At 36.4% G+C, this 15,466-nt stretch overlaps 1 protein-coding gene across 5 annotated transcripts in view; it reads left to right on the top strand.

The window, feature by feature from the left end:
- IL1RAP (interleukin 1 receptor accessory protein) overlaps nucleotides 1–15,466 on the top strand; it is a 137,812-nt gene that overhangs the window by 107,214 nt on the left and 15,132 nt on the right. For all 5 annotated transcript variants that reach the window (XR_003420755.2, XR_003420756.2, XM_027061189.2 and 2 more), the window contains exons 7-10: nucleotides 390–516; nucleotides 3,251–3,399; nucleotides 12,149–12,292; nucleotides 13,853–13,996. Coding sequence is in view for 3 of the 5 variants with exons in the window: in XM_027061189.2 (XP_026916990.2) it covers nucleotides 390–516; nucleotides 3,251–3,399; nucleotides 12,149–12,292; nucleotides 13,853–13,996 (564 nt within the window). In the remaining 2 variants the exon portion in view is untranslated. The remainder of the gene's footprint in view (nucleotides 1–389; nucleotides 517–3,250; nucleotides 3,400–12,148; nucleotides 12,293–13,852; nucleotides 13,997–15,466) is intronic.

Raw genomic sequence — 15,466 nt, 5'->3', positions numbered from 1 at the left:
TAACCTGTATTTTCTGGGCCAAGTTCCAACAATCTGGAGAACCTCTCCTCAGTCACTGTTTATGAGGGAAGTAAAGGATAAGAGTAGTCCATGGAAGTTTAGGGCTCCAAGTATGTTGACAGAGCCTCTTTGAACAAATACTGTTATAGTAGAATATACATGGATTGTATAAAAAGATGGTCATTCTGGAAATTTGGTATAAAGCTGCTCCACCTTTTTTCTTGGTTTGTTTATTTTGTAATGAAGTATGGTACATTACTGTGACAGGCCACTTGAAAAGTACTTAGAAGTAGAGTTTTAAGTATACTTTTATAGCTTCTGATTAATCAGAGTGGAACCATTATTGCCATGTGAAGGGTACACCCTGATGGGTTAACTTGTTATTTTAGGTGAGGAGCTACTCATCCCTTGTACAGTCTATTTTACTTTCCTGAAAGATGCCCGCAATGAGGTTTGGTGGACCATTGATGGAAAAAAGCCGGACGACACCAATATTGATGTAACTGTCAATGAAAGGTACTGTTGGCTCAGACAAGGGGTGACCAACATTTGTCCTCAGTCTAATGCCCTTGGGTATATACTAATCATTGAAAGTAACAACCCTGACTTTTCCCCATCATTACCAAAAATCAGCAAGATTTTCAAGTCTTTAGTGGCTGCATTCCAAAGCAGAATTCCTGGATTTGCAATTCAAGACCCAGATACCTTCTGATAATCACACATTCATGATTCTCCCTTCAGAGGAGATGGGATGTGTAGCCCACATGCATGAAAAACTACAATATAGGGCCCTGGATACGTGTAAGCTGGTCAGTGTGGCCCTGTTCTTTTCTTTCTCAAGTCTGGAGTCTAGGCCTCTGTATTTGTGCCTCAGCTAAATTGTGTGTTTCTTGTCTTGCAATAAGCATACATTTCCTTTCTTCTTCCTCCTCATTCTTATCTCACATAGCATGCATGTCACCTTTATAATTGATAATCATTTTTTAAAATACTGACTAAATACATTCTTTAAATTTTATTTTTAACAAGCTGAGTCATTTTATTTATCTTTTTTTTTTGTTTTAATGTTTGTGTTTTAGAGAGAGAGCATGAGTGGGGGAGGGACAAAGAGAGAGGGAGACTGAGGATCCAAAGCAGGCTCTAAGCTGACAGCAGAAAGCCTGATGTGGAGCTCAAACTCATCATGACCTGAGCCAAAGTCAGACTAAGCCCCCCAGGCACCCTCATTTTAATTCTAGATAAATATAATTTTTTTTAAGGACATAGGGTTGGCAGGAAGGAAAATACGGGTCTTTGAAAAAAGATTCTTCTGGAAATGAAGCAGACAATTGCAAGATAACAATTGGTTCAGAACAATAATAAATAAAAATCAGCAGCTGACCAACTACATGACAAAGTAGTTCTAAAACCTCAGGCCTTAACGTGATGTGCAAATAGATCTTTGGCTACTTGAACTTCTAGAAATCAAAAGATATGTCTTTCCTAGTAGTAAAGTCAGACTTTGTGCAGAAGTTACAAAATGTCTACATTACAGCAGGTGCTATGCAAGATACTTAGTCCCTAACTGAGTAGATTTTATCAGAGTAAGAGTGATAGAGCAGAAATTTCAATAATTGTGATAAATGTAGTGATTGGAAAGTATTAGAGGTTATCAGAAGCTTCAGTTAAGGAGTCCAGTCCATTTTGGAGGATTAGGCAGTGCTTCTCAGATGGTATAGTACCTACATAAAGATTTGAAGGATGAGTAGAAATAAACCAGGTAAAGAAATAGAAAGAATGTTCCTGGTAAGAGGAACATCATGTGCAATGGCTGGATGTTAGAGAAGCAGAGCATATTTAAAGGTACAGAAGGAGCCTCCTGAAATTAGAGCAGTTTTTTCAGAAGGAACCGATTAAAGATGTAGCTGGAGGCACAAAGGGAGAGTACTGATCATTTCAGGAATTCTGAACATTGTGCTTTCTATCCTCATAATAATAATAATGAATGAATGATATGAAAATCATGATGTTCCTCCTTGCTGCGATTTCAGCACAACTCAGTGTTCCTGGTGGAGCAGTGCAGTTGAGTTTAGGCTAAACTCATCATAAGCTTTGACCAAGTTCTCACGACTGATGGTAAGCCTTATTGGAAGGAGAACCTGGATGTCAGCCATAGGAGAGAGATTTTGTTTTCTCTTCATAGCAAGTAGTTCCCAGGGATTTTAGATCTTGATCTTGGACCCAAAGCACTTGATCTCCGACATGGAGATTCAGAGGTATTTATTTTTCATAAAGCTTACTTGCTTTGAGAATTTTCTTCCTTTAATATGTTAAGATTGAACCCATGGGCTTTCAGCATTTTGACTAAAATATTCTACCTGTGTTCAAAACTCAAGCTTTGGGAATCCCTGAATTCAAACATATGAACTATTGCTGTGTATGGTAATAATAGCCTATATGTATATTTATTTAGCGTTGTTCTGATACTTACGCATTGACATACTCAATCCTCACGGTTCTTGAGTAAGTTAATACATGTAATACACTGTGTAGGCATTGCTATTTACCTCTTTCAAAGAAGGAACGCAAGACTTTGAAAGATTACTTACTGTCCTGAAAGTATATAGCCAGTAAGTGACAGAGATTGGATCAAACCCCAAATGGATCTGGCCTCAGAAGCTTCTTTCTACTCTGATACAGAATCCTGTCTCATAAGTTTGTAAGGAGACATTTTGCTTTGAAGAGAAAGCTATAATGTGTTACCAACGAAGAGGTTTGATCTAGATACTGGGATTGTGTGTGGTATAAAATGTAAGGACTGCTATTGGAGGGGCACCTGGGTGGCTTAATCAGGTAAGCATCCAACTCTTGGTTGCAGCTCAGGTCATGATCTCATGGTTTGTGGGATCCAGCCCTGTGTTGGGCTCCATGCTTGAGATTCCTTCTCTCCCTCTCTCTCTCTGCCCCTCTCCCACTCTCATGCATTCTCTCTCTCTCTCTCTCTCTCTCTCTCTCTCTCTCTCTCTCTCCCTCTCTTTCTCTTTCCCTCTCTCTTTCTCAAAATAAGTAGACAAACTTTAAAAAAAAAGAATGTTATTGGAATCTAGAAGTTATTCTTTCTTTGTAACCATTGGATCACGGGCAACACAGCCTATGGGCATTCTGTCTGCCTTCATCTAGGGGCTCTGTGGTTGTCTACTTGTCTGATTCACACACAGCACATGGCCCTGCAGCCTTGCTCATGCTTTGATTTTCTTTCCCCTATTTCTAGTATAAGTTTCACTACAACAGAAGATGAAACGAGAACTCAGGTTTTGAGCATCAAAAAAGTTACTGCTGAGGATCTCAAGCGCAACTATGTCTGTCATGCTAGAAATGCCAAAGGGGAGGTTGACAAACCAGCCAAGGTGAAACAGAAAGGTAATGGATGCACTCAGCAGATGAGTTTGTGAACTCCAAACGTAACATTGTGGTGAATAAGGAAAAAAAGAAAAATTGAGAAGACAGTGCTCCAGCACCTAGCACATCTGGCATATAGTAAGGAATCAGAGATGGATTGAAAAATCTTGAAAGAAAATATCCATCTATGTGAAGACACTCAAAATATTAATTCTTATACTCTTAGTAACTTAGTGCCCAAGTGTGGCTTAAAAAATCCATATGATTATTAAAAGGAGGTATAATTTTATATCAATACAGTCATGAAAAATGAAAAATAAAATATTTAAAACTACCAAGGATATAATAAAACTGGTAGAGTTACATATTGTGGTGAATTGTAAAGACCCTTTTAGAAACCATTGATGGCAGAGTTCAAGGGTCATAAAAATGACCATATCATATGACTTAATACTTTTGGAATTTTTCCTGCACAAATAACAGAAAGAGAATTATGTACCCATCACTATTCTTAGAAGCATTATCTATAATAATGAAACATTATAAATAGCAACCATCTAATTATATTCACGTAGTTAAGTAAGATATAAAATATTTCTTCTCAAAAATATAATTTTAAAATGATCATTTTAAATGTTATGTAACAACATTCAAGCAGGTTTATAATATACCACTAGCCACAATTGCTAAAATGAAAATTATTTAAACAATGACTTAAAATATGTAAAAGGATTTCTATGTTGCTATTACTAATTTCTTCTATAATAAATAAAAATGATAAAGCTCTTTTGTGTGAGCTGTTGCTACTGAAACAGAGTGTGTTTAAAATTATCTTTGGGTCTCTCACCTAACACAGAACCTCAGACAATTAATGCCTTCAAGAATGTTTTTCAGTGATCTAGAGAAAGATCATGATGATTCATCACATGTGCAGTCATGTCATTCAGAATCATCGCGGATTCTAGTCTCCTATAATATGTATACCAAAAAGTAAAAAAACAACAAAAAAGAAGTTAATACATAATTCTTACATTTTGCAATGGGATTTAAACCTTTTTTTAAAGCTGATGCAAAAACAAATTTCACCTTAACATTCCATTACAATCTAGAAAGTAAAAAGCAAAGTCCTGGAGTATATATGGCACTTAAGTCTTAGTGGATTGGTTCTGGATAGTTCATTGCTTCAGCTCCTCAGAAGCCAGTGCAAAACAACAAGACTCAACCAGATAATATAAGGCGGTTTCCCAAAGTTCGTTCCTAAGAACACTACTGGGACTCTTTATAGTACTGCAATTCAATATTTGTACTCTAAACTCAGAGGGCCTGTGTTGGAATCCTGGTTTCTGAGCATCCTAACTCTGTAACCTTGAAAAAAATCACTTAACCTCTCTGACCTTCCATTTCTTTATATTTAAACTAGGCAGATGATACCACTCTCTTATAAGGTTGTTTAAAGCACTCAGCACAATTACTCGCTTTTATACAAATATATTAAATGCTCAACAAATGTTAAGTCTACTTATTTCCACAGGTGTTATTTGACAAAGGCTTTTATAATACATAAAGTATCTTTAAACTCTAGATTAAACAAAATCAATCAAGTTACTTTAGTCAAGGGCCCCTGAGAGTCTTTCATGTGTTAACATTTGGTATGAATATCTGCAGGGAGTTGGAATATAGGAGGCAAATATATTTTTCAAATATATTTGACTTCAGATTCCTGGAGAATGCAGCATTTTGTGGGACTCGTTTTCTGAAGCAAGCATTTTGGGAAATAATTATAGGGGATAACATAAATTAATTACTTATTGTCAGAGAGGATTAAACAGTCAATTAAAATCATGTTTAGTCTAGGAGTGATGCAGAAGTCGGCCTGCCAGAGGTACATGAGTAGCTCCTGTCCACAAAAAGCCATGCTCTGAATGGTTATGTATGAATGGTATCAGGGATGTGAAAGGACAAGTATGTCCACTAGACTGGAAGATCTGTGCTGATATTACATCAGTATTACAGATAATCTAGTCTGGTCTGCGTACATCTCGTGGTACCAGAGGTGTGTGTTTGTTACTTGGCTTCTGTTCTGGACCAGGTAATGCTGCAATTCAGTGGTGATACCTGAGCTCATATTAATACATTATACATAAGGATCCTTCTGGATTCGTTGACAAAGCATTCTATGTCTTTCATCAAAAAGATGACAGGAAGGGCTCCAAATAAGAATTTACTTGGATAGGTCTTTGGACCTAATAGCTCTTTGGATGGCACAATTTCATCTAGTCGGTTAAAGCAAAGTATTAAAGGAGACACAGCTAACGTAAACATGTTAAACATGCAGTTGTTTTATAGAGGAGACAGGTGGGAGCTAAGGCTAGATGTGTGTTGAACTTTATGAGAAACTGAAAAAAACTATTTCCAAAGAGGTTGTACTATTTTATACTTCCACTAGAAATGAATATAAATTCCCATGTTCTACATAAATTCTTACCACCTTTTGAAGTTATCAGAGTTTTCAATTTTAGCCATGCTAGTAAATGGGTACTGGTATCACACTATATTTTTTAATTTGCATTTCAGATACTAATGATGTTGAGCACTTATTTTTAAAGTCTTCCTTTTTAAAAAAATGTTTTTACTTATTTATTTTGAGAGAGAGAGAGCACTATGCCTGTAAGCTGGGGAGGGACTGAGAGAGAGAGAGAGAGAGAGAGAGAGAGAGATAGGGAGGGAGGGAGAGAATCCCAATCAAGCTCCACACCGTAAGTGATGAAGTCAGAAACTGTTGCCTTCCTCCTTTTTTCTTTTCAAAGTGTTGACCTATTTCTGAAAACAATATTTTTCTATAGATTTTAGTATTATCTTGTGAATTTCTACGTTAGAGCCTGCTGGGATTTGATTAGAATTGTATTAAATTTGTAAACCAATTTGGAGGGAATTGAAATCTTAACAGTATTGAGATTTCCAATCCATGAACATTATATGCTTTTCAATTTATTTAGTTATCATTGATTTTTCTCTGCTTTTTTTTTTTAATTTTTGGTTTTATGTGTACAGGTCTTACACACATGTTAAATTTAACCCTAAATGTTTTGTGTTGCTATTGTAATGGTATTTTGAAAATTTCACTTTTCAGTTGCTCATTGATGGGAAATAGAAATGAGTTCATTGATTTTTATGCATTGATCTTGGTATTCTGACTTCCAAATTCACTGATTAAATAGGGTTTCTGTTTATTTTGTTTTTTAGGTTCCTTAGCATTTTCTATACACTTGATCATGTTTACAAGATATAAACATACTTTTACTCCTTCCTTTCCAAACTTTATGCCTTTGACTTCTTTCTTCCTCTATCACTCTCTTGCACCTCCAGTACCATGAACAGTGGAAGTTATCAGAGTGACCATACTTGCATTTTTCTTATCTTAGAGGACATGCATTCAGTTTTTATGTGTTAAATATGATGTTATTTATAGGTGTTTTTTTGTAGCTGGCTTTTATCTGTGTGAGAGAGTAATCTTCTATATCTATATAATGAGTATCTATTGAAATTTAACAAATTCTTGGTGTGGTTTTATTTGAATGCATCTTAATTAGGGTTCTTTAAACGCCTTGGTTCTGCAGCACCTGTGTGGCTCAGTCATTTAAGTGTCTGACTTTGGCTCAGGTCATGATCTTGCAGTTCTTGAGTTTGAGCCCCATGTTGGGCTCTGTGCTGACAGCTCATAGCCTGTAGCCTGCTTGAGATTCTATGTCTGTCTTTCTCTCTCTCTGCCCCTCCCCGCTCACATTCTCCCTCTCTCTCTCTCTCTCTCCGTCTCCTCTCTCTCTCTCTCAAAGATAAACATTTAAAAAATTTTTCTAAACTTCTTGGTTCCATAAGTTTATGTTTTTAATTTAATTTGAAAAATTTAGCCATTATTTCTTTAAATATGTTTTGCTCACTTTTTCATTCATTCATTCTTTCCTTTTCTTCTAATAGCTCTGTTAAATTTAGTATAGACCACTTGGGGTTGTCCCATAGATGACTGAGATTCTCATTTTTATTTTATCCTTTCCTGTGTTTCAATTTGGGTAGTTTCTAGTTTCCACTAATCATTTATTTTTGATGTTTAATCTGCAGAATTTTAAATTTCAGAATTGTATTTTTCAGTGTTTGGATTTCCATTTCTCCATAAAAATACCCCTATTGGTATTTTTTAGTTGTTCTTTTTTTTTTTTTTCTTCCAAGATCTTATTTAAGTTTAAGTGAGTTAATATACAGTGTAGTATTGGTTTCAGGAGAGGAATTTAGTGATTCATCACCTACATACAACACTCAGTGCTCATCCCAACAAGTGCCCTTCTGAATACCCATCACCCATTTAGCCCATCCCCCACCCACCTCCCCTCTAGTAACCTTCAGTTTGTTCTCTGTATTGAAGAATCTCTTATGGTTTGCCTCCTTGTTTGTTTTTCTATTTCTCCTTCCTTTCCCCTACATTCCTCTGTTTTGTCATCTTTTTTTTAATTCAACAGGAATATTGATAATACTCATTTTAAGTGCTAATTTGCTAATTCCATCGTATTTGTCAATTTTGATTCTGTTTCTTTTTTTATTGGCTGATTTTTCTTGTGATTATGGGTCTTTTCTTGCTTTTTATTGTTTTGTTTTTTAATCATATGCTGGCCGTTATGTATGCCGCATCATTGAGTGTCTGACTTTTTAAAGTGAGTGTTGTCTTTTTTCTCACAGGTAGTTAATTTACTTGTCTAACAGCTTTTTTTTTTTTTTTTAAGAGTCCTCCTTATCTTTGCAGGACCTTACATCTGAAAAAAATAGCCTTTTCTTTAAGGCCAGATTGGATTTATCTAGACTGGGGTCTCTGCTTAACACATGGGGAGCTACCCAAAGCTTCTTCACTCCAGTCTTAAGTGTCCCAGTCCTGCATGCGCACCTACAGTTGTTCAATTCCCAGTTTCCTAGCAGTTGTCCCCTTCCTGGTAGTTTTTCTTTCACTAGTAACTGTTCTTTGCCTTATCTTGTGAAGTGTCATCGGCCAATGCAAAGCTTTATATTTTTCCAAAGACTTGAGGTCACCCCTTGCAGATTTATAGAGCTCTTTTTCTACACAGTTTTCTTCCCTCTTTGCCCAGGCTTGTAAATTCACCCTAAGTCAGTAGTTCTGAATTCTGATTTCTGTCTCCTTAGCTCACTGTGATGACTGTACTTCTTTTTGGTTTTCCCCTTTCTATGCCACAGTCTAAAAGTGCCTTCAGGCAAAAAAACTAGGGTGATGGTGGGGCTCAGCGTTGTTGTGTCCTTTCTCCCACAGATCACACACAGATCAACTGCCACTTATCCACCTTAGAAAAAACTGTCATTGTAAATATTATGGAGAGGAGGCTATCCCAGTGTCAATTGCTTCTCTAAGGCCAAATGCACAAATTTCACCACACTATGGTAGTCAAACAAAGCAGGTCTGCAAGTTAATTCAGTTATACGTCTCTGGTTTACTATCATATAGACAAAGCATTCTAATAGTTTGTAATTCAGGGAAATTGTCATTACATGGTTCCCAAAATTATCAAGAAGTCTCAGCAGTTTAGCAAAGAACACACAGGTTCTGTGGCAGGGAATACCTGGGAGTCCAAGAAGCTGTTGGGCTGGGAGACTCAGTGGATAGCAAGGCCCCAACTAATAAAGAGAAAAATAATAAGTTAGGTTTCCAAGGAGAAACAAAATTGTAGATCAAGAGCTTGAAACAGGGTAAAAGACTGGAGCTAAAGTCCTGGATTAGTTTAACTCAGGGCGGTAGCTGGAAATGTGAGCTTTGGAACCTGTTATTACTGTAGAACTGCAAAAGGAGTGAAGGGAATTCTGATTCAGGGAGTAACAGCAGAGCAAGTGGCTAAATTTGGCAATATCCTAAATCAATTATAAGTGAGATCAAAGAGAGACATGGTTTAGAAGTCCAGTTTGGTCAAATTGCATCACTCTTTCCTGATTGGGAACCCTTTTGTCTGGGATTGCATCACAGTAAAATCTTTATGCCAAAACATCAGAGGTCCAGCTGGGGCAGACAGAAAATGTGGGCTGAGGGTCACCCTTTCCCTGCAAGCCAGCAAAGCTTTATAGGAAAGCTTTTTAGAACATTTCCTGCATGTGGTTTAAGCTATTTAGAAATTCAGCCCTGTGGATTATTTATCTTAAGAGTTCAATTAGTTAAATAGCATGAGGAATTTCTTGATATCATCAATATGGCCCCACAAAATGCGATCTATAAATATGACACATGTAATTCAGTGACCCAAAACCAAATTAAAAATCCCCACAAAAAATAAAAGAAAGAAAGAAAAGAAGCAGTAGTAAAATAAATGTGGCAGAGGGAAATTCATGAAGGTAATTGACCTCTTGATCATTAGGCAAGATATCTATTGATATACATATATATATATATATTTCTGAATCCATTTCAGGTAAGTGCATTCACTGACCTCTTTTTTTTTCACAATTACAAAATGTCCAGCCAGAGGAGCAAGAATAACTGAGCAAATAATGAAGATGACAATGGGAATTACCCCAGTGTGCTGTTAACATAACGTGTGCTCAGAAATACCAAGGACACAGCAATTTTCATGCCAGCTACCCAAATTGATCTTAGCAAATTCTCAACAACTGCACCGACATAGCTTTTGACATTTGATGATGGAGTTTTCTTATTTTAAACATCATTATTCATGGAATGAGAACAAGAATAACTGGTAATAATTCTGCACTGCAGAGTTCCATACTATCTCTGAGATAGGATAAGCATCCCGAGTTTAGGATAATGAACTTAAAACTCTAAGATCTGCCCTTTAATTAGAGAACTTCAGGCTCAGCTCCAGGCTGCTTACCATTTCCCCAGTAGGATAGATACCTGTTTTAAAAGGGATTTTTCCACTAGTATATGATCAATAATTAAACTTCATGGCAGAGATCTCCAAAGATCTCTGGACTTTGGAATCAGGGAGCCTGGATAACAGTCCCAGCTTTGAACAAAATTCCTCTGTGCCTCACCTTGGCAAGCACTTAACACAATGTTCAGGCGATCAAAGAAGCCTTTTCTCACTACCTGACCTGATACACCTCTCCTGCCCAGCCCAGCCTCTCAGTCACCTCTGTCACATTACCCTAGTTTATTTGCTTTATAGCACTGATCACTACCTAACATTAGTTGTCTTATTATTTATTTCCTTGCATTAGAATGTTAACTCTAAGAAGGCAGAAATCCTTTTGGACTTATCCACCATCGTGTCCCCAACAGCATCTGGCAAATAATACATGGTAATAAGTAATTGTCAAGTCAACTAATACACAATTTAAGCCACTTGTGTTTCAGATCCAACTATTCTATTCCCTCTTCAAACACTTAGGCTTCATTATCACAAGCTAATAAGGCAACCAAATGAAGTTGCTGATATTGGAGGACTAGATTTCTTTTAAATATCCCAGAAGTATATGGTGTTATATCAGGAAACGTTCATTGAGATCCTCTGTGTTTTAGGGATAGGATGGATGAAGAAGACATAGTCTTTACCTAGAAGACAACAAAAGTATAGTTTAGTGGGAAGCAAGAGAGAGTAGAGAATCAAGCTTGTAGACAAATTAAAATATAACACAAATGCTCTAATACAATTATAAACATTGAGAAGAGTTGAAATTGCTGCCAGGCAGATGTCAGGTGCAAGACAAGTTTTATTCTAGGAAAGCCTATACGAAATAATGACATTGGAGCATGGGCTTGAAAACTAAAGAAAGAGAAAGCATTATTCTCGCCAGAAGTCCCAGCATGAGCAAAGACATAGAGCTAAATCTTCCTGATGTTTTTGAAGAAAAGGCCATGATAAATGAGACGAGTGGCTGGTGGTTTCGTCATAATAGACCTTGTTTACAGGGCTGAATTAATACGTATCTAGTTTCTAGGAAGTCAGGAATCATCTTATTCTATTTCTGATAATTCCAAAGAAACTGCTAAAACGCCTATCATATAAAAGTAAACAGATTAGGTGGGAATCTGTCCATGCCTGGATATTACAAGTTAATCTTCAGAATGTGTATCCTAGAACTATAAACCTGAGAGATACTTTCAAAGCCAAGCATACTTAGCATTTGGTAGATTCCTCTGTTTCTGCCCAGTGAAAATAAGATTTTTGAGGCTTTTTTCTGAATTTATAGGAAAGGTAATTAAATTTCTTCCAAATGGCACTGAAAAGAAAATGGAATTAAGACTAATGGAAACACATTAAGATTTTCACTCAATCCAACTGCTCCTCCAGCAATTAAAATTCTATCAGTTTCATGGTCTTGTCTAGGTAGTAATAAGGAGTCCATCCCCAAAATGGACAAATGGAAGATGGAATCACACTTTTCAAAAATATTTTTAAGGAGATTCACTTATCAGATTGTGCACTGAATGACATGACCTTCTAAATCCTGCCCGATGCTAAAATGAATACAATATACCCTTTATATGCCATTAATGTGTATTAATTTATGTAACATCAAAGTCCCCTCAAGTCACCTAATGGTTAAGAACGCCTGTGTCAGGTGCTGGAAACAAAAAGAGAACTATGACACAGTCTGGCATTAAAACCTAGTGCTTAATCCCTATCACGTTATCTCTGCTTGTTCACACATACAAGTCAGGAGCATGGCTCAGCTGCTTAGCTTACCCAACTATTTGCAGGATGACAGGCCAGCGTGATCACCACGTAAAAATCAATTGTTTCTCTGTTGTTCCCTCCATTGATAGCTCCAAGATACACAGTGGAATTAGCATGTGGTTTTGGAGCCACAGTGCTGCTGGTAGTGATCCTCATTGTTGTTTACCACGTTTACTGGCTGGAGATGGTCTTATTTTACCGGGCTCATTTTGGAACAGATGAAACCATTTTAGGTGAGTAATGAACGTTTGATGTAAATACCTTCAACTGTCCTTTTCAGAAAGCATGTTGACTTGATAAAAGCTAGAATAACTGGGAGATTTAATCTAACTATCTTTTGTTTCGGCCCTTACTATTGAAAATCTTTCTAATGTATATTATTTTGTTTCCTTGGCTCAATATGTGTTTAGTCTAGGTTAGCCTGTCCAAATAGAAATATAATGCAAGCCACACATGTAATTTAATATTTTCTAGTGGTCACAGTAGGAAAAGTAAAAAGAAAGTGAAAATTATTTTAATAATATACCTTATTTAACCCAATATACTCAAAATACTATTATTTTAGCATATAATTAATATTTAAAAGCTGATGGTGATATTTTAATCTTATTGTTTGTGGTCAAAATGTCAAAATTTGGCATGTGTTGTGTTTTAAATTTACAGCATATCCCAGTTCAGACCAGTTGCATTTCAAGCGTCCGATAGCTACGTGTAGCTGTGTCTCCTGTAACTGGACAGTGTAGGTCCACTCTTTGTACTTAAAAGTGGTCCATGCACCAGCAACATCAGCATCACATGGGAGCTTGATAAAAGGAGGCTATTAAGCTAACCCCTATTCTGAGTCAGGATCTACATTTTAACAATATTCCCGGATGATTCAGGTGCACATTAAAGTCTTAGAAGCACTGCACTAGTGCACATTTGCCTGGTGACAGGCATGGAACAATGAAACATACTGATTCTTAGACTCGTCCCATAAAGATTTTCATTCAGTAGGTTTGTGGAAGAGACACAGAACCTGTATTTTTACTGAGAGGTGATGTTTATAATCAGGCAACTTTGGGAAAGATGGGTTTATTGAATCTAAGTATATATATATATATATATATATATATATATATATATATATTTCAAATGTTTATTTATTTTTGAGGTGGGGAGGAGAGGGCAATGAGAGAGAGAGAGAGGTTGAGAGAGAATTCCAAGCGGGCTCTGTGCTGACAGAGGGGCTTGAACTCACAAACTATGAGATCATGACCTGAGCTGAGATCAAGAGTCGGATGTTTAACCAACTGAGCCACCCAAGTGCACCAAATCGAAGTATATTTTTAATTGTGGTTATTTTCATGTATAAATAATTTAGACACTTTCTGAAAGTTTTGCTCAATTTATAATTCTAATATATCAGTGAGTGACAAACTAGGACAGGAATGTAAATTTTCTGTATGGTATTCATTGCCAGTGTCTATGATTGACTATTTGCCTCCTGATTGTGTTAATTCATTGTCAAATGAGCCAAATCTCATTTATTCTCCACTATAAAAACTAAATTTAGTGATATGAGAGTAGTATACACATCAGACAAAATTTGTAATTACACCTTAAAATAGTCATTTTGCCTGGAGACCTGTCACAGGTGGGAAATCACATGAAATCTGTCAGATAATTCATACAGTAAAAAAAAAAAAAAAAAGGAAAAATGTCTAGTATGCAAAAGTTTGATTTAAGAAAAAAAATGCGATACTACTGAGAAACTCTTCTAATTTATATTCGATCTTTCTTCCTTTTGCCAGATGGGAAAGAGTATGATATTTATGTATCTTACGCAAGGAATGCTGAGGAAGAAGAGTTTGTGTTACTGACCCTCCGTGGAGTTTTGGAGAATGAATTTGGATACAAGCTGTGCATCTTTGACCGTGACAGTCTGCCTGGGGGAAGTAGGTATCTCACATGAGTACAAGTGATGCCACCCTCTGAATGGCAAAGGGAACCCTTAGTTTGGGGTCAGGTGTGAGAGTCATGGCAGAGCTCTATGTTGGCATCTTCGGATATTTAACATCCAATTGTTTGATGTAATAGAGACTTCTTTAGGAATAAAATTACATTGTGAGTTGTAGATTATTCAAGTGCCATTTATGGTTGTAAAATAGTTCCTCTTGTAAGTTTTAAGAACTCAGTGTCAGAAAAGTGTGGAGGCACAGTGGATTAGAACTCTATTAAATACCTCAGTTTTAAATGCTCTGCTTACACACGTTTAGATATGTAGAAGGTTTAAGCAAATCTGCATTAGTTTCCCTAGAATGTTTTTTTTTGTTTTTTGTTTTTTTTTTTTTACAAACACTGAGTTTAAACAACATTTTTACAAAGGCTGAGGTGTACTTGATTTTACTAACAATGAGTTTGTGAAAAGAATGCACGAAATCTCTCTTTATAGTACTCACTCATAATAATCAGAATATTTTCTCTGTGGTATTTGCTAATTTCCTTTTCTTCACGTTTGCTTTCTAGCAAGCCAATGCTATTCATATTCCCCTTTTTCTTAGGTCTGTTTCTTCCTTTCTATCAGCTTATACATTTGAGATGTAGTTTAAAATTTTACAAAGGCCAGTATATTCTAGTAGTTTAAAAAAAAAAAGAAACTTGAATTGCTGAATGCTTTCAAGGAAAAGTACATCTCTAATTTTCAGATCCACCCAGTAACATACAAAGTGACAGTCCATTTGAGTCTGTTTTAATAAATACATAATAGCATTCCTAAACCCTCCGTTAAACTTGGTACTGTTGCAATGCATGTAATGTGTCTGATCTTCAGTACAACAAACTGATTTTCCTCCCCTAAAATCCTGTTTATGTTAGCCATTTGAGATGTTTTTGAAACTATTATATGGATAATGGAGATATAAAGTAGACTTAAATGTTTACGCTCATCTTGCATTAGCCGGACCACTTACTTTATCTCCTGTCATCACCTAGTAGTCCATCATGCTTGTGTTCTGCAGCTGATGTGTCTCTCAGGATCATTTTGCCAGGAAATGATGACTTGACTGAACAGCTAAAGGACAAATTCCACTCATTTTAAGACTTAAAGTCCTAAATCACTTATTCATCCATTTATTCATTCATTCTGCCATTCAACAAATATTGATCACTTGGTGAAAAGTTATATAAAGGTATACAGTATAACAATGGCCTGCCAGTAGGGGTTGACAATCCTTTGAAGGATTCAAATTCCACATAGTTACTCTTACATCTTGCTTTGATGGTGGGTCCTTGTGAGCCACATCCTCTCTGCCACTCTTCTTCCTCTTTGCCTCTGGGTCTCTTTCCATGCGTATACATGGCCTGCCTCCAGCAATACTGCCTCAAGTACATAATTACTTATTCCTCAATTCTCCTCCAGACTGCAC

This window comes from Acinonyx jubatus, chromosome C2 (genome assembly GCF_027475565.1).
Source record: "Acinonyx jubatus isolate Ajub_Pintada_27869175 chromosome C2, VMU_Ajub_asm_v1.0, whole genome shotgun sequence".
NCBI classification, from domain to species: Eukaryota; Metazoa; Chordata; class Mammalia; order Carnivora; family Felidae; genus Acinonyx; species Acinonyx jubatus.
This window is presented reverse-complemented; position numbering and strand designations above follow the sequence as displayed.